Below are 18,747 nucleotides of genomic sequence, written 5' to 3' on the forward strand. Positions count from 1 at the left end.
ACTGTTGCCTTGGCCCAGCCCATAAGGTGAACTTCCCTTCTCTGACCTCATGTTATCACCAACCCCAGTTTCCTTCCCCAAAGCTACATTCAGTAGCATAGACTTACTCAGGAAGCAGTATTTTTTCTGCTTTCCATTTTTAAGATCTTTAGGCAAGATCACAGCTTCCAAGCCAAGAAAGAGGCGGGGCTCCTGCAACAGCTGTTCTTTGAAGGTTTCACTCACTCCAGAAAGATATAGAGTGCCTTGATTTTCAGAATCTCCTTGCAGCTCGTGCACGAGGGTGTCACAATCAAGTGTGAGCTCTGTCACAGGCCTTTGCACCTAACCATGGAAAGTTGGTATTAGTTGTAGAAGATCAATTTAATTTTCAGGCCTGTTGGATACTAGCAAGTATAAGGTTGATGCAAAAGTAATTGCAGATTTAGCCATTACTAATAACTTCATTTTTCAGTTTCCTAAAATTTTTCAGTTTCCTTCCTTTTCTGTAAAAGGAAACTAAAGATAACTGTCTCACTGAATTATATTAGACTTAATTGATAAATACATATATATATTTCCATGTAAATCTATTCTCTTCAGTTTCCTGCCTCCAACCCTTAATGAAATTCTGTTTATGTGCATAAGAAACTTCCCAATACCATCATATGATCTCCCTGAAAGATGAAGGAAAGGGCAACCACAAAGAACCACCCAGAATAAACCATTTGGGGCTTAAGTAGTAATACAGAATACAAGAAAGACTCCAATCTAGCCCATGATGATTTTCGACAAAAATCAAAGCTGTTATGTTTTCAGTCACTGCCAGTAGGAGAATGTCAGACTTGGCTGAAGACTTTTCATAATAAAAGTCTTGTGCCTGGGCCTCTTGAGGGTGTTTCCTATATGTCCTCAGACACTACGAATACAGGCTGTGGTAGGCCAGACCTGAGCAAAGGGGGCTGCTTTTGGCTTTCTCTTGTCACCCTACCTTGATGCGGGTACCATCTAACAGAATGCCATCCACGGACTCTATGGCCAGCTGGGCACCTTCTAGGACTTCATACTGTATACAGAGATGAGGCTGCAGAAAGATGAAGATTTCCTTACCATTGTTTTCCAGCTCAAACTGCTAAAGGGGCTGGGGAAAGGATTCAAACTACTGTGGCCAGAGCCACCAGAATGGATGCCTTTGCTGTGCTAGGCTACACAGGTATTGATTATAAACTGTCAAATTTAAATGGAATCATCAAAGTTCAGGAACTAGCTTTCAGACATAACTAACCTTTGTCATTTAAAATGGAATTATCCAACAAGCTTTTCATAATATTTATTATGCATCACTAAAGTCATCACTGCAACTCACAAGCAGAGATTCCCATTTGTCTGTTAGCTTAGTTTTAGACACATAGCTCTCCTATAAGCTTGGGAGGGATAAGTTCTTCCACAGGATAGGCTACAATGTAGCCTTCAAATGGTCTGCTTTTCTGTTTGGTAACTCAGAGTAACTAAATCTTTGTGATTATCTGAGCTATAGCACCAGTAAACGCCTTCCCACAGAAAAGTTTCATGACATTGGATTTGGCAATGGTTTCTTGAATATGACATCAAAGGCAGGCAACAAAATTAAAAATAGACAAATTGGACTTCATAAAAATTAAACCTTTTGTATATCAAAGAACACTAACAGTAGTGTCAAAACGTAATCCATAGAATGTAGAAATAGTTGCAATCACATATCTAATTAAAGATTAATATCCAGAATATACAGAGAACTCCCACAATTCAACAATAAAAAACCAAAAAACCTGATTTAAAAATGGGCAAACATTGCAGAGTAGCTGGAACTGAAAAAAATAAGAAAAAAAGAGCAAACAGGTGAATACACATTGCCTATGATACGCAACATCACTAATCATTAGGGAAATGCAAATCAAACCCAAATGATACACCACTTCACATCCATTAGGATGGATATTATAAAATAAAATAGAAAACAAGTGTCAGTGAAGAGGTAGGTAATTTGGAACTTTTGTTCTTTGATGATAGGAATATAAAATGGTATCGCCACTGTGGAAAATAGTGTAACGGTTCCTCAAAAAATTAAACACAGAATTATTATTTGATCCATCAATTCCACTTCTGGGTATATGCCCAGATGTTCATAACAGCATTATTCGTGAAAGTCAAAAGGTAGCAACAACCTCGGGTTGTTCACAGTGCCTTGCACCTGTAATCCCAGAACTTGGGAGGCTGAGGCGGGCGGATCTCTTGAGTCCAGGAGTTTGAGATCAGCCTGGGTAACATAGAGAGACCCTGTCTTACAAAAAATTAGCCGGGCATGGTAGTACACACCTGTAGTCCCAGCTACTCAGAAGGCTGAGGTGGGAGTATTGCTTGAACCCAGGAGGTTGAGGCTGTAGTGAGCTGTGATCATGCCACTGAACTCCAGCTGGGTGAGCAAGACCCTATCTCAACAAAAAAAAAAAAAAAGAAAGAAAGAAAGAAAGAAAAGGTAGAAACAACAAAAATGTCCATCAGTGAATGAATGGATAACCAAAATGTGGTATATACATGAAATGGAATATTACTTTGCCTTGAAAATGAAATTCTGACACATGCTATAACATGAATGAACCTTGAAGACATGCTAAATGAAATAAATCAGAAACAAAGGGACAAATATTACGTTTATATGAGATTACACAAAATAGTCAAATTCATAAAGACAAAAAGAAAAACAATGATTATCAGGGGCTGGGAGAAAAGGTAATAGGAAATTATTGCTTAATAGGAAATTTCAGTTTGGAATGATGAAAAGGTTCTGGAGATAGATAGGGGTGATAGCTGCACAATATCAATGTACTCAATGCCACTTAAAAATGGTTAAAAAGGTACTTTTTAGGCCTGGCCTGGTGGCCCAAGCCTGTAATCCCAGCACTTTGGGATGCTGAGGTGGGAGGATCACCTGAGGTTGGGAGTTCGAGACTAGCCTGACCAACATGAAGAAACCCCATCTCTATATATTAAAAAGAAAAAAAAAAGGCACATTTTCTGTTATACATATTTTACTCCCCCACACCCCCCAAAAAAAGGGCCAAGAGAAAGACTTAGAAAGAGGTTATGTCCCTTGCTATACATTTATCCCCCAATCTATCTTCTCAAATACAAAAACATAATCTTTGTATTTGTATTTTTAGCCATAGAAAAGCTATTAGTAAAAGATTTGGAAGCTGGGTACAGTGGTTCATGCCTGTAATCCCAGCACGTTGGGAGGTAAATTACTTGAGGTCAGGAGTTCAAGAGCAGCCTGGCCAATATGGTGAAACCTTGTCTCTACTAAAAACACAAAAATTAGCCAGTATGGTGGTGCACACCTGTAGTCCCAGCTACTTGGGAGGCCGAGGCACGAGAATTGTCTGAACTGGGGAGGCAGAGGCTGTGGTGAGCCGAGATCACACCACTGTATTCCAGCCTGGGCTGGGCCTCTGTCTCAAAAAAAAAAAAAAAGTATATATATATATATATATATATATATATATATATATATATATATACACACACACACACACACACATATATATATATAAAATTAAAAAATTTGGAGACAGCACATTAAAAATATCTAGCTCTTGCACTCACATCACTTTAGAAGTGTTTTTACTTCACTTTCAGACATAGTAATATAGCAGTTTAATAGTTGCCTAGATCCAAATTCTAAAGGAACACTATGTTTGCAGTGAAGTCTTCCCCTAATCCCTTTAGCTAGCTGCCTAATTCTTCCCTTTGGAGGTTTCCACCATTCCCCATTGTTATCTTTATTGTATATCATTCTACAAACATCCTATTATACTGTTTCCATTTTTTAATTCTTTTCATAATTTCTCCCATGTCTCTATATAATGTGCTTATGATGTTATTTAGGTTCATACATAAACTTTAGTCTATTTATGGTATTTATCATAGGGTATTTATATGACTGTGAAGATGAAGACTTAACTTGTGAAGTCCTTTTAAACTATATAAAAAAAATTTTTTTTTTTTTTTTGAGACAGAGTCTCGCTCTGTCACCCAGGCTGGAGTGTAGTGATGCAATCTCAGCTCACTGCAACCTCTGCCTCCTGGGTTCAAGCAATTCTCCTGCTTCAGCCTCCTGAGTAGCTGAAATTACAGGCATGTGCCATCATGCCTGGCTAATTTTTGTATTTTCGGTAGAGATGGGCTTTCACCATGTTGGTTAGGCTGGTCTCAAACTCCTGACATCAGGTGATCCACCTGCTTCAGGCTCCCAAAGTGTTGGGATTATAGGTGTTAGCCACTGTGCCCAACCTGAACTATATAAATTTTTAAAACCATATGCAAGTATTATTTTTGTTAAAAGTAATCTCTTTAGGCTGGGCGCGGTGGCTCAAGCCTGTAATCCCAGCACTTTGGGAGGCCGAGGCGGGTGGATCACAAGGTCGAGAGATCGAGACCAATCTGGTCAACATGGTGAAACCCCGTCTCTACTAAAAATACAAAAATTAGCTGGGCATGGTGGCGCGTGCCTATAATCCCAGCTACTCAGGAGGCTGAGGCAGGAGAATTGCCTGAACCCAGGAGGCGGAGGTTGCGGTGAGCCGAGATCGTGCCATTGCACTCCAGCCTGGGTAACAAGAGCGAAACTCCGTCTCAAAAAAAAAAAAAAAAAAAAAGTAATCTCTTTAAAGGGCTTTTATGTAAATATAAACCTAATACAACAAACTTACTCTAAGAGATTAGAGAACTAACAACAACAACAACAAAAGCCCTCCCACAATCTTCCTCCTGTATCTTGACCAAGCCATGAGCCTACTCTGTTAAAAACAGAAGTAACTTTCTAAGACATGAAAGTTACTTCTCTTTTTGAAAGGGTATATTATTTAAAGCTGAGGTTACAATCATAAGGACCACAGGTTATATTCTACTAGCAGACATATTTTTCTGTATGGCCTGATATTTGAGAAAATGGGAGCCAACATATGAAAACTGACAGATTTCTCAATTCTTGTTTTTTAATTTTTTGTAGAGATGTGGTCCCACTATATAGCCCAGGCTGGTCTCAAACTCCTGGGCTTGAGCAATCTTACCTCCTCAAACTCAAAAAGTGCTGGGACTGCAAGTATAAGCCACCATGCCCAGCCAGATTACTCAATTCTTTAACACACTCACACACATACACACACACACACACACACACACACACACACACCAAAAGATCTCACAATACTGGATATACATTCTTGTGGGTCAACAACTGCTCTCATTAGTATATGTCTCACATTCCACTTGGTAGCAATCCAGCTTACTTCATGAATATTCGCTATCTGCATGACCCCAGCAGTCACCTGAATGTCTAACACTAATGTAGAAAATCAAAATCTGAATTTTCTAGTGTTACCTGATGGGTTTCAAGAACAAAAGTCATTGACTGGACTGGGCCAAAGCTCTTAAACAGCCTCTTCAGAGCCCTGAGATTGCAATTTTTGCTAAATGGCCCAGCATAGACAGTTGATATCTCTGTCCACTTAATCCTCATCTGCAGGAAAAACAACAGAATATAGTATGAGAATGAATGTGGAAAGAGAACTGAAATCCTGAGTCAATGCATGGGATTATTCATCAAAGATTTTTTTTTGACATCAATACTTGCCAAATGTACAAGGATATTCACTGAAGTATTTGTAATAGCAAAAGTGCTATTTTTAGTCTAATAGCCAAAGTGTAATAGCACTTTTGCTATTACAAATAATACTTGTAAAAATGCTGTTAATAGGTATATCATATAGTGGAATACTATGTAGCCATTAAAAACAAGGGAAATAAGACATATAGTGATAGAGAAAGGTGTATGAGATATACTGTTAAATGAAAAAATAAAGTTGCAAAACAGTATGCATAGTCTGAATCCCATTTTTACAAAAAATTTTTTAAATGTTAATATGCAGATAGTAAAAATCTAGAGAAAGATAAAACAAATTAAATAAAGCATGTATAACTTTCCTTAATGATGAGAAGTTATAGTAAGTCATTAAATAAATCATTCAGCAGAACCCATCCACTTACCCTTTTGTTCATCTCTTCAGTGAGGATGGATGAAAAGGCCTTAAAAGAGAACTGAACAATGCTGAAGGGAAACAGGGGGATTTCCACTCTGGCCTGCTCAAGAACCTGTAGAGAACAGCACAGCCTGGATAAGGCAGAAACCTCATATTCTATTGTGGCTCCTGGATATGAGCCACAATAATATAAACAGTAGTTGCCTTTTACCCATATGGAAAGGTAATATCTGACTTCCAGGTCTAGAGGAAAATGGCGAAAGCACACAGCTTCCCAGAGAACCACAGAATCAATATAAAGAATAAAAGTAAAATACATATGAGCCATACCTTTGGCATTACTAAGAGACAAGGGCTATTACAAAATTTTCAAATGACCTGTATTTAAATAAATAAGTGTAACTCCCACCATTGTAAACTGCTGTAAGCCTGTTGAGTAGGGAAAGCAAGGAGAAGAGGCTTAATAGATTTGGTCAAAAAAAAAAAAAAAAAAAAAAAAAAAATCTAGGGACATGGAAGAATTAGGTAAAGCACAAAAAAAATCACCCTTCAAAAGAAAAAGTCCAATTAAATGCCAAATAAGGAACTCAGGTCATGATTTTGACATTTCTCAGCACTTGACTACAGGCAAGAGGCTTGGCAGCCAGAGAAGCAGTGCTTCTGGAGAAGAATCAGATATATTGAGAAAAGGTAATATTCCTTGGAGACACTGCTGTGAAGAATGCCAACTCTTCTGAACAATATTATCAATTCCTCCCTTCCTTCAACACCACGCCATCATTTTGGAAATGGAGAACTAGGAAGCTTCACTTCAGCCTCTTACACTCCCACAGAGACAATGAGTTAACAACAATACATGGACCAGGACACCTTTCAGACAACTGTAGAGACTGGACGAGAAGCTATATAGCACCTAGACCAGCATGAAACCAAGAAGGGATTCCAGTAAATGGGAAAGGATGTTTTGTGCTCCTGTCCACACTCCTCCCTATCTGACATCACAGGGCTTCTCACACACCACAGATCCTCCCTTGGGATGGAAATAAAAGAGTGGACCATGTGTCCAACATTCTGGGTAGTCTGGGGCTGTCTGAGGGACTATTTTCTGTCTCGCCTGACTCAGAACGCTGACAGGACTGAAGGCCTTGTTTGTAAGCCACTGAAAACAGATGTGATCACCATGGCTGTTAGAGCTGCAGGAAGAAACCTGGGGAAGAAAAGTTTATGGGCTCTGAAAAGAAGTAGAGACAGGGGGCTCAAGGAATAACTAAAGGCACATGCACAACCCCAGAGAAGACAAATCTCCAAAACAGGTTTGAGAGGTCATGAAATCTCTAATTAGGCTGAGTGGTGAAGGTCTTTCCCTGCACAAAGCAGTCTATAAAGACTACAATGAATGGCTATTTTTTCAAATGCCCAAGCCTCAATAATACCAACAATAATAATAAATCCCAAGGCATACAAAGAAACTTAGCCCAAGTTTCACTTCTGCAAAATAAAGTTCTAAGATCTCTTTTACATGAATATAAATACACTTAACACTACTGAACTATACACTTAAACACAGTTAAGATGGTTAATTTTATGTTTTTACTACAGTAAGAGAGGGAGGAAAGGTAGAATTGTTGATAAGTGGAGGAAAACCACAAAAAAAGAAGAAAAAACTGCATTGAGGAAGGCAGAACTAATATAAGAGACGCTCTTGAATGAAAACATTGTTCAAAACAAATCAGTAAAACTGGAAAACAGCAGACCATATTAATCTAAATTACTATTAAAAAAAACAGAAACAGCTGGGCATGGTGGCTCACGCTTGTGATCCCAGAAATTTGGGCAGCCAAGGTGGGAAGATAACTTGAGCTCAGGAACTTGAAACAAGCCTGAGCAACATACTTGAAACTCATCTCTATAAAAAAAATTTAAAAATTAGCCAGGCATGTTGGCAAATGCCGATAGTCCCAGCTACTCAGGTGGCTCAGGCAGAAGGATTGTTTGAGCATGGGAGGTCGAGGCTGAAGTGAGCTCAGATCATGCCACTGAACTCCAGCCTGGGCAACAGAGTGAGATCCTGTCTCAAAAACAGAAACCAAGAAATAAAGTGAGAATCGAAGCATTTCAGCTTATGAAAACTCTTCCCCCTAAATAAATCAACCATGGGGCTAAAGGATACAGTTAACATTACATTATAAACTGAATTGAATATGAACAGCCAAGCATTTGGGATATAAAAAAGCAACTATAAGTTGTCAAGAAAGAATAGATTCAAGTGAAATTGTAATAAAGGGCATTAATGAAAAACATGGAAAGAATTAGGAGTATACAAATGAAATCAAAAGGATCAGAGAGAAAGTAGGTGAATGAAAGATAGGCCAAGAGGGGACAATGTACATGCGTAAGTGAAGTCCATGAGGAAGAAAATTAAAGCAGTGGAACTGAATACTTGAAAATACAATCTAAGAAAACCTTCTGGAAATAAAAGAAACTATAACCTATATATTAGGGGCCTTGGGTACCAAGGAAAAGTGACTTGGAATGATCCACTCTGAGACACAGCTTAGTAAAACAATTAGACTTTAAACATAAAGGAAAAAATAAACAGTAAAAATAACTTACAAGTCCAAGAAAATTAAACTGTCATTAAATTTTCTCAAATACAGCTTACAAGGATTTCCATCCCCAGCCAAGACTGAATAACAAAGACTAGATTTACCCTCTCTCATTAAGCAACTAAGAAACTATAAAAAAAATGATAAAGAGAATGAGAAGACAAGCCAGAATGAAAGCCTCATGAAAATATTTGCAAAGACGTACTGTTAATGGACTGTTATCCAAATATACAAAGAACTATTAAAACTCACCAATAAGAAAATGAACAATTCAATTTTAAAAATGGGCAAAAGAGCTGAACAGACACTTCACCAAAGAAGATATACAGATAGCAAATAAACATATGAAAAGATGCTTCATATTATATGTCATTAGGGGATTGCAAATTAAAACAATGAAATACTAATACATATCTATCAGAATAGCCAAAATCCAAAACACTGACACCATCAAACACTGAAAAGAATGTGGAGCAGTAAGAACTCTCATTCACTGCTGGTGGTAATGCAAAATCATAGACACTTTGGAAGTTCAGCAGTTTCTTACAAGACTAAACATACTTTTACTATACAATCTAGCAATTGCACCCTTTGGTTTTTGCCCAAATGTGTTGAAAACTTATGCACACATGAAAACCTGCACACAGATGTTTATAGCAACTTTGTCCCTAATTGCCAAAACTTGGAAGCAGCCAAGATGTCCATCAGCAGGTGAATGAACAAACTGTGGTAAATCCAGATAATGTATAATTATTCAGGGTTAAAAAGGAACAACTATAAAGTGGTGAAAAGACATGGAGAAAACTTAAATGCATATACTAAGTGAAAGAAGCCAATCTGAAAAAGCTACATACTGTATGATTCCAACTATGTAACATTCTAAAAAAGGCAAAATTATGGAGACAGTAAAAAAAAAAAAAATCAGAGATTGCCAACAGGCAGAGCACATTCATCACAGATTTTTTTAGGTCAATAAAACTATTCTATATGATACCATAAAGGTGGATATATGTCACTATACATTTGTCAACACCAAGAGAGAACCCTAATGTAAACTATGGACTTGGATAATTACATGTCACCGTGAGTTCATTGATTTTAACAAATGTACTACTCTAGTACAGGTTGTTGATAGTGGTAGAAGTTGTTTGCATGGGAGTATGGGTGTAAATGGGAACTCTCTGTACTTTCTCTTTTTTTTTTTGAGACAGGGTCTCATTCTGTCGCCAGGCTGGAGTACAGTGGTGTAATCATATGTCACTGCAACCTTCACCTCCTGGGCTTAAGCAATCCTCCCATCTCAGCCTCCTAAGCAGCTGGGATCACAGGTATGTGCCACCAGGCCTGACTAATTTTTTTGTAGCATTTCACCATGTTGCCTAGGCCAGTTTCAAACTCCTGGACTCAAGAGATCCACCTACCTCAGCCTCCCAAAGTCCTGAGATTACAGGTATAAGCTACTGTGCCCACCTTATACTTTCCATTTAATATTCCTGTGAACCTAAAACTGCTCTAAAAATTCAAGTCTATTAAAATAACAACAATAATGCCCAAAGAGCCCTTGAGGCCCAGGTAAGTGCTCAGAGAAAAAAAAAAAAAAAATCCTAAGAATAGAATGTTGGAAAATGAAGGACAGTGATCCTTAAAAGATAGGAAACTGATAGATCTGTACAGAATTCTCCTCAAATATTCAGTTGCGTAGGGATTAGTGTATCCATATAAGTAAACTATGCCCAAAAGGATTAGAGGGAACAATCACAAGGTCTAACACAAGGCCAGGAATGGTTCAGATTCCCAAAAGCTAAAGTGTAAAGTCTCATCATTTATGGAGATCAAGTACTTAGTATGGTTTTGCTTCAGTAGTGGGACAAAATTTACTCTGGTTCCACCTAACAAACCTTAAAAGTAAGAATTCAAAAGGATCTGGCCAGGCATAGTGGCTCAACCCTGTAATTCCAGCACTTTGGAATGCTGAACTGGGAGGATTGCTTGAGGCCAGTTTAAGATCGGCCTAGGCAACATAGTGAGTTCTACCAAAAAATAAAAAAAGAAGAAGAAAAAAATAAAAGATCCAAAAGGACCAAAGTGTTTCCAAGTAACTTTACCACATCCCAGACCAAAGTTCACAAATATTTATAGAAATACAAAAATATATAGCACCCAACAAATTAAAATTCATTGTGTTCAGCATCCAATACAAAAAGCTACCAGGCTGCAAAGAGAATGAAATACAGTCCATAATAAGGAGAAAAACCAATCAATTTATATTAACCTAAAAATGACAGATTATCAAATTAATAGACAAAGATGTTAAAATAGTTATTGTAACTATATTCTGGAATTTAAGAGGCTAGAAGAAAGTCTGAATGTTAACTAGAAACATGGAAGATATGAAAGAGAGCAAAAGTTAACTTCTAGAGGTAAAAAATACAATGTGTGAGGTGAAAGGAAGCACACTGGATTGGATTATCATTAGATTACACACTGCAGCAGAATTAGAAACATAAAGACTTAGCAATGGAAACAATCTAAAATAAAACAGAGAGGAAAAAGACTGGAAAAAACATGTATAGCACATCACTGAGCTATGGGACAACTTTAAATGGCCTAATACATATGTAGCAGGAGTGCCCAAAGGAGGGAGGGTGGTGAAAGAAAAAATAATGGGAAGAAATAATGGTCAATACTTTTCCTAATTTGATGAAAATGATAAACCCACAAATTTCAAAAGCTCAACAAGCCAAAGCAAAAGAAACATAAAAAAAGAACACTTGGCTGAGCCTAGTGGCTCACACCTGTAATCCCAGGCTGCAGTGTAGTGGTACAATCATAGTTTACTGCAGGCTCAACCTCCTGGGCTCAAGTGATATTGGCATGTTCTTAAAATATCTCCCCACATATTTATTAGAATTAAGAGAAAAAAATAAGAACTCTGCAATACAGAAAGCAGACAACACCTTGACCAAGTAATCAAAATAAATAGCACAAAAGAGAGGCAGAAGAATAATAACTGCCTCTGGATGCAACACCCCAAGAAATTCAGCTAAGAATGCATAATCTGAATTCAAATGTGAGCAAACACTACATAAACCTAAAATAAGTAAAACTCTGTTAAAAAAGGGAGGGGGGCATGGATAACTCAAAAAGTATCAAGGTTATAAAAGGCAAAGGTTGAGAACTGTTCCAGATTAAAGGAGACCAAAAAAACATGAGAAGTAATTGTAATACACGACCCTGGAAGCGATACTGTTCGAAAGGGAAAAGAAATGCTATAAAGACATTATTTGGTCAACCAAGAAAATTAGAATACAAATGAAAAGCAGATAAAGGTACCAGGATAGTATTAGATTTACTAAAATTGGTAACTAAGATGTGGTTATGTAAAATATTATTTTTATTCTCATGAAATATGCCCAAAGTATTTAGGGCCATGATATATGCAGCTTACTCTCAAATGGTTTAGGAAATGTCATACAGAGAGAAGAGAGTGTATACATGAGAAAGCATAAGCGTATGGGTACACATAAAATAATAAAGCAACTGGGCAGAGTGCTAAAAAAGGTGCATCTAGATAGAAGGTGTACAGGTGTTCTACCATTTGTGCACGTTTTCTGTAAGGTTGAAATTATTTACAAACAAAATATTAAAAAAAAAAAGAACAGATCTTCTGAATATGATGAAACAATAGGCTCATGTTTGATGTAGCCCCTCTGACTTAACAGAGCAATGATAGCTTAAAATGTAAAAAAAAAATCAAAAAGATACAGCCAGGCTCAAAACCAAGATAAATATTGTCATGAACCAGAAACACAACAGAAATTCAAAGAGATATGCAAAGCCAAAACCAGAGGTCTGATGGACTTTGGAAGCAGGCATTGGCAGCTGACAGTTCTGCTCCTATGGGGACTTAGGTACTCCATACAAGATGTGAGACAGAAGCCAGACTTGCTAATTGTAGCCAGGGTTGCTGATGAAAAAAAGCTTGACACCTGCAGGTCACTCACCTCTTTATTTGATATGCACTTAATAGTCTGACAATTTCTGGAAGAAGGAAGTTCACCAGCATCTGTCTCCCGGGTCAAAAAAAGGAGCTTCTGACCCACTGAATCCAAGCATTCTAAAATACTGTAAAGAAGTAGAAGAGTTAAGGTAAGAACAACAGTTTTCCATAAACTGACAGTTATTTCTGTATATCTGCACTATACTATATGGCAGCCACTAGCAATATGTAGCTATTAACATTAAATAAAATTTAAAATTCAGTTTCTCAACTGCATTAGTCAAATGTGACTAGTGGCTACCAAACCAGATAGCACAGATACAGAGCTCTTCCATAATCATTGCTCATTTTGGACAGTGTTGCTTTAATACAAAGAAGGACAAACAAGAAATATACCCAAAGCTCTCTATCAAAGTTTAGGCCAAATTCTAAAGATCTGATACATTTGTTATAGCCTGGAGGCAAAGCCCTTTTGAGTCTGTGTGTGCGTGTGTGTGTTTCACAGTCTGGGCAATACAATAAGGCTATAGGTTGACTCTTCTAGTCAAAATACCAACTAGTCTATCATCTTTCCCAGTGCAACCTAGGTTCAACGTATTTCAATAATCTTTTTTTCTTTCTTTCTTGTTTTGGTGGTCAAGGATATCATTCTAGACCAGCTTCTCAATTCAGAAAATTAGAAATTAAATACTATAGCCGGGCGCGGTGGCTCAAGCCTGTAATCCCAGCATTTTGGGAGGCCGAGACGGGTGGATCACAAGGTCAAGAGATCAAGACCATCCTGGTCAACATGGTGAAACCCCATCTCTACTAAAAATACAAAAAATTAGCTGGGCATGGTGGCGTGTGCCTGTAATCCCAGCTACTCAGGAGGCTGAGGCAGGAGAATTGCCTGAACCCAGGAGGCGGAGGTTGCGGTGAGCCGAGATCGCGCCATTGCACTCCAGCCTGGGTAACGAGAGCGAAACTCAGTCTCAAAAAAAAAAAAAAAAAAAAAAAGAAATTAAATACTATATATTAAGGCTAGAAGGTGGTATTTTTTTCCATGGTTTTTGTGATAAATGTTAATTTTTTGGTAAATATTTTTCAATATACTCAAAAGAGGATGAAAACATTTTCAGGTGTTGTTAAATAAGAAACTAGATACTCCATTTGTCTTTGCTCTTGTTTTAAACTGAAAATATTACCTTGTGTTTGCGTGCTGAAGTACTTCTGCTGTGTTTCTAGACTCTTGGCTTGCTGCTTGTAGTTCTTGGCAATTAGCTAGTGCTTCTAGATTTAATTCTGCAATCTTGAAGAAAATAAAGTGGTAAAAATATAATTTCTTGCAAAGCATTTGATGCTCAGAAGAATGCAAAACAAAAAGTAACAACAACAAAAAGCAAAAAATACACTTAAATAATGTTCTCTGTTTCCTTAGCAGTGGCTTTGCCATTGCCACAGCCCTGGGCTGGCTTTAATAGTTACCAGATGGTTTATGGCTGCTGAGCCAAGAATGGCAATCTGTTACCAGCTACTAATGTTGTTACATGAATATGGGGAAGGACCAAGTAGGGCTGATTGAAAAAGGATGACAATTTTGGCTCATCACTCATCCAACAATCAGTCACTTAAAATTTACTTCTCTGAAAACATGCAATTTTGGAAATGATAAAAGAATGGCGTTTACAGGAAATTTTTTTTAAAAAGACTATTAGTTTAATACAAAATCATAAGAAGTCTATTCTAGTTGATATTTCTTCTCCTTTCATACAGTGGGAGCCCACCAAGGAGTTGTGATGCAGAGAGAATAATTTTTAAAATTACAAATTTTTATTTAGAATCATTTTAGATTTACAGAAAAATTATGAAGATAGTACAGAGTTCCCATATAGCATACCCCCATTTATACCTATTAGTAATAGATTACTAATCTATACTAATTACTATACTAATAACTGTGCTAAGAGCTTTATACACAGTATCTCATTTACTCTCAACAATATCCCAGAAAAGTGTATATTCCCATATTATAGTTTCCCTTGTTATAGATTTTTACCTATTAGTAATAGATTTGTATGGCACATTTGTCACAATTAATGAACCAATAGTAATGCATTATTATTAACTAAAGCCCATGCTTAATTCAGATTTGCTTAGTTTTTGTCCAAGTGAGATACAATTTTCACTGGAAATCAAGCATAAAGTTCCCCAAATGTGGTTTGAGAATTCCTGGGCTTTCCAGAGATCTCACAAGGGGTTCATGAGGTCCTTCCTTTTCCAACTATGTGACATAGCAGACTGAATGTGAAAGCAGATATGAATAGCCACCTGTCTTCTATTAAGCTAGATGTTAAAAGGTTTCAAGAAAATACCTAAAACAATGATGCTCTTTCCACTAGTTTTTATGGAAAATTCTTTTTTCCACAAAAGTTATTTGTAGCTGGACAGAGTGGCTGTTTAAGTGCTGAAGTTCCAGCTACTTAGGAGCTTGAAGTAGGAAGATCTCTTGAGCCCAGCAGTTCCAATCCAGCCTGGGCAACACAGTGAGACCCCGTCTCAAAAAAAAAAAAAAAAAAATGTGATTTGTGTTAACATATAATGGTTTTTTATTTGTCTTAAACAAACTAATATTGACAATGTATTTAATTTCTAATATGGTAAATGTTGATAGATACTGTAACACAGAGTCCTTGCATCTTCAGGTGCACCCTATAATATTGTAACCCCTGTTGTATCTTGTTTCAAAAGGTTACAGGAAGAAGACTAGCTACAGCAAGACAAAAACCATCTGAAACCAGAGATGCCTGAAGTTAGAGATGAACTTGGCAAACTCTCTGCATTAGCATACTGAAAATCTCACCTAAAGAGGAACTTATTCTCCATTTTCTATACATGTATGTGTCAAGGAACAAACCCTGTGTTTACATACAATGACTCAGTCAAACAGCACAATAAAAGCCTTGCTTTCACCTTCACTTGAGGAGACACTGCTTTGGGAACTATCCCTGGTATTCTTACTTGTTGCAAAGCAATAAAATCCCCTTGTTAAATCCTCCTTGGACCGGGCATGGTGGTGACTTGTGCCTGTCATCCCAGCACTTTGGGAGGCTGAGACGAGTGGTCATCTGAGTTCAGGAGTTTGAGACCAGCCTGGACAACATGGTGAAACTCTGTCTCTACTAAAAATACAAAAAAAAAATGAGCTGGGAATAGTGGCAGGCACATGTAATCTCAGCTGCTTGGTAGGCTGAAGCAAGGAGAATCGCTTGAACTGGGGAGGTGGATGCTGGAGTGAGCAGAGATCGTACCACTGCACTCCAGGCTGGGAGACAGAGAGAGACTCTGTCTCAAAATAAATAAACAAACAAACAAATAAATAAATCTTCCTTGGTAGCGGTCATTGGGTTAACATCTACCAAGTGATCAAACTCACCCATTGTGTGAGTAACAATATTACCCACATTAGCAAAAGAGTCATGAGACCAAAAGGTTTTTAGAACCTGTTGTAGTGATTTAGAGCAGAGAGTAGCAAACCCCAATACATATATATATATATATATATACACATATATATTTGTAAATAAAGTTTTATTTCACCTGTGCCCACCTGTGTTGACATAATGTCTATGGCTGCTTTGTAGTATAACAGCAAGTTGAGTAGTTGCAATAAAGACAATATGATCTGCAAAGACTACAATATTTACTGTTTGGCCTTTACAGAAAAAGTTTGTTAACCCCTGGTATAGAGAACAGAAAGAATGTGGCAAACCTGGGTTTCAATACTGGTTCCACCTCTGACTGGCTGTGGGACCTCAGATAAGTTATCTAAGCTTTGATAACCTCAAAAGGCTCATGTAGGCCGAGCTCGGTGGCTCAAGCCTGTAATCCCAGCACTTTGGGAGGCCGAGGCGGGTGGATCACGAGGTCAAGAGACCGAAACCATCCTGGTCAACATGGTGAAACCCCGTCTCTACTAAAAATAAAAAAAATTAGCTGGGCATGGTGGCGCGTGCCTGTAATCCCAGCTACTCAGGAGGCTGAGGCAGGAGAATAGGAGAATTGCCTGAACCCAGGAGGTGGAGGTTGCGGTGAGCCGAGATCGTGCCATTGCACTCCAGCCTGGGTACCAAAAGTAAAACTCAGTCTCAAAAAAAAAAAAAAAAAAAAAAAAAAGGCTCATGTATAAAATTGGAATGATAATAGTTAACTCGCAGCTGTTTTGAGGATTAAATAAGATAATGTATACACAGCATTTTAGAATAGTACACTTAAAACCTCAGTGAGTAGTGGCTATTATTATCTATATGCTCAAAGAAGATCTTTTAGAATGTCTTTCCACCACCTGACACAAAACACTGGCTGTTGATATTATTCTATGTGGAGGACAATTTATTTCATAATGGAGTCATGATAGAATATATTATGCATTGGGACAATCTAGTAGGTTAAAATGCATTATAATAAAGTTTATCAGAAACTGTGTCCTATTCCATGTCTCCCTTATGTGCTGTTCTAATCTGTACCCACTGAACTGCTGTTGAAAGAGTATGCTCCCCCTACTCCAAGAAAACAAAAAATCTATGCAGATTTTTTATAATTATTAGTATAAACTACAATAATCACCATACCACCAGTATAGTGCTTAATATATTCAAGGCACTGCGCTAAGAGCTTTTTATACACAGTATCTCATTTACTCTCAACAATATCCCAGAAAAGTGTGTATTCCCATATTATAGACCTAAAAACTGATGTTCAGATAAATTGCCCTATATTATATAGCCAGACATAGAACATATATTTTAAAACAGATAAGTGCAACTTCCAGAGACTACATACTTAACCACTACATTATGCTAGTGATATGGGTCTTAATTCAAAATACATGCTAGGATTCAATCACACTGCCATTTTCTTTCTTTCTCTTTTTTTTTTTTTCCGAGATGGAAGTCTTGCTCTGCCGCCCAAGCTGGAGGGCCATGGTGTGATCTCCGATCACTGCAACCTTCGCCTCCCAGGTTCAAGTGATTCTCCTGCCTCAGCCCCCTGAGTAGCTGGGACTATAGGCGTGCGCCACTATGCCTGGCTAATTTTTGTATTTTCAGTAGAGACAGGGTTTCACTATGTTGGCCAAGCTGGTCTCAAACTCCTGACATCATGATCCTCCTGCCTCAGTTTCCCAAAGAGCTAGGATTACAGGCATAAGCCACTGTGCCCGCCCACACTGCCATTTTCATATAGATAGGTAACAGGAGTTCGTAGTCTGACGGTCTGTTCTAATCCCATGATTTTAAGAAGGTGAACACACTGATCAAAGATACTAACCTTCTTTGGGCCATACTTAAGGAAATACTGAACCAATTCAAGGGTTGTTCTAGCATCTTCTGTGGCATCATGACCAAGTCTGTCTGGACACTGTATATCCTTCCTGGACAGTCAAGATAAAATTGACATACTTGGGAACACTTGTAATGATAGGCTCTTTCAATTACCTCAAGTGTTCTGATTATCTGTAAAACGTTAGCATTCTGCTAATTATTTTGCATCACAACAATCAAGATTACTTTATTCCAGCTAATTGCCAGGCCCTGTGAGAGGTACTGGGGGTGCAGAACAATCAAGAGTGGCTTTGTTCACAGTAAGCATAGCATAGCATCTGGACAAAAGACTACCCAACAAAAAGTTTCTGGCTGACTCCCCAGCCCGGCCCTTCTCTCATTTCTTAGATATAATCACTGTTTAAAGTTGCCTTCCAGAAATTTTTTTATTTGTAAATAGGTGTCTGTATGTATTTAAATACTTTCTTAGTTGTTTTTTTAAAAGCTTATATATGTATATATTTATGTCTATAGATAGAACTAAATCTAATCTATATCATACAAATATCAAGGCATATATGATCTTGCTCTGCATCTCTTATTCTCAGGAGTATCTCAAAGAGGTTTCCATATCACATACAGATCTATCACATTCTTTTGAACAACAAAATACTAAATAATACAGATAACCATAATTTATTCAACAAGACTTCTAGAATATTTGAGGTTTTTCTATTATGCTATTTTAAACCATGTTATAATGAACACCTTTGAATACATGTGTC

The 18,747-nt window shown here is 37.6% G+C and overlaps 1 protein-coding gene across 3 annotated transcripts in view; it reads right to left on the reverse strand.

The window, feature by feature from the left end:
• REXO5 (RNA exonuclease 5) overlaps window positions 1–18,747 on the reverse strand; it is a 45,638-nt gene that overhangs the window by 5,011 nt on the left and 21,880 nt on the right. For 2 of the 3 annotated variants that reach the window (XM_074381957.1, XM_074381958.1), the window contains 7 exons: window positions 17,970–18,072; window positions 13,850–13,953; window positions 12,667–12,787; window positions 6,064–6,168; window positions 5,399–5,536; window positions 971–1,063; window positions 108–324 (listed from right to left, as the gene is read on the reverse strand). In XM_074381957.1, coding sequence (XP_074238058.1) covers window positions 108–324; window positions 971–1,063; window positions 5,399–5,536; window positions 6,064–6,168; window positions 12,667–12,787; window positions 13,850–13,953; window positions 17,970–18,072 — 881 coding nt within the window. The remainder of the gene's footprint in view (window positions 1–107; window positions 325–970; window positions 1,064–5,398; window positions 5,537–6,063; window positions 6,169–12,666; window positions 12,788–13,849; window positions 13,954–17,969; window positions 18,073–18,747) is intronic. The other variant, XM_010340759.2, reaches the window with a different exon arrangement.

Source organism: Saimiri boliviensis, chromosome 12, assembly GCF_048565385.1.
Source record: "Saimiri boliviensis isolate mSaiBol1 chromosome 12, mSaiBol1.pri, whole genome shotgun sequence".
NCBI classification, from domain to species: Eukaryota; Metazoa; Chordata; class Mammalia; order Primates; family Cebidae; genus Saimiri; species Saimiri boliviensis.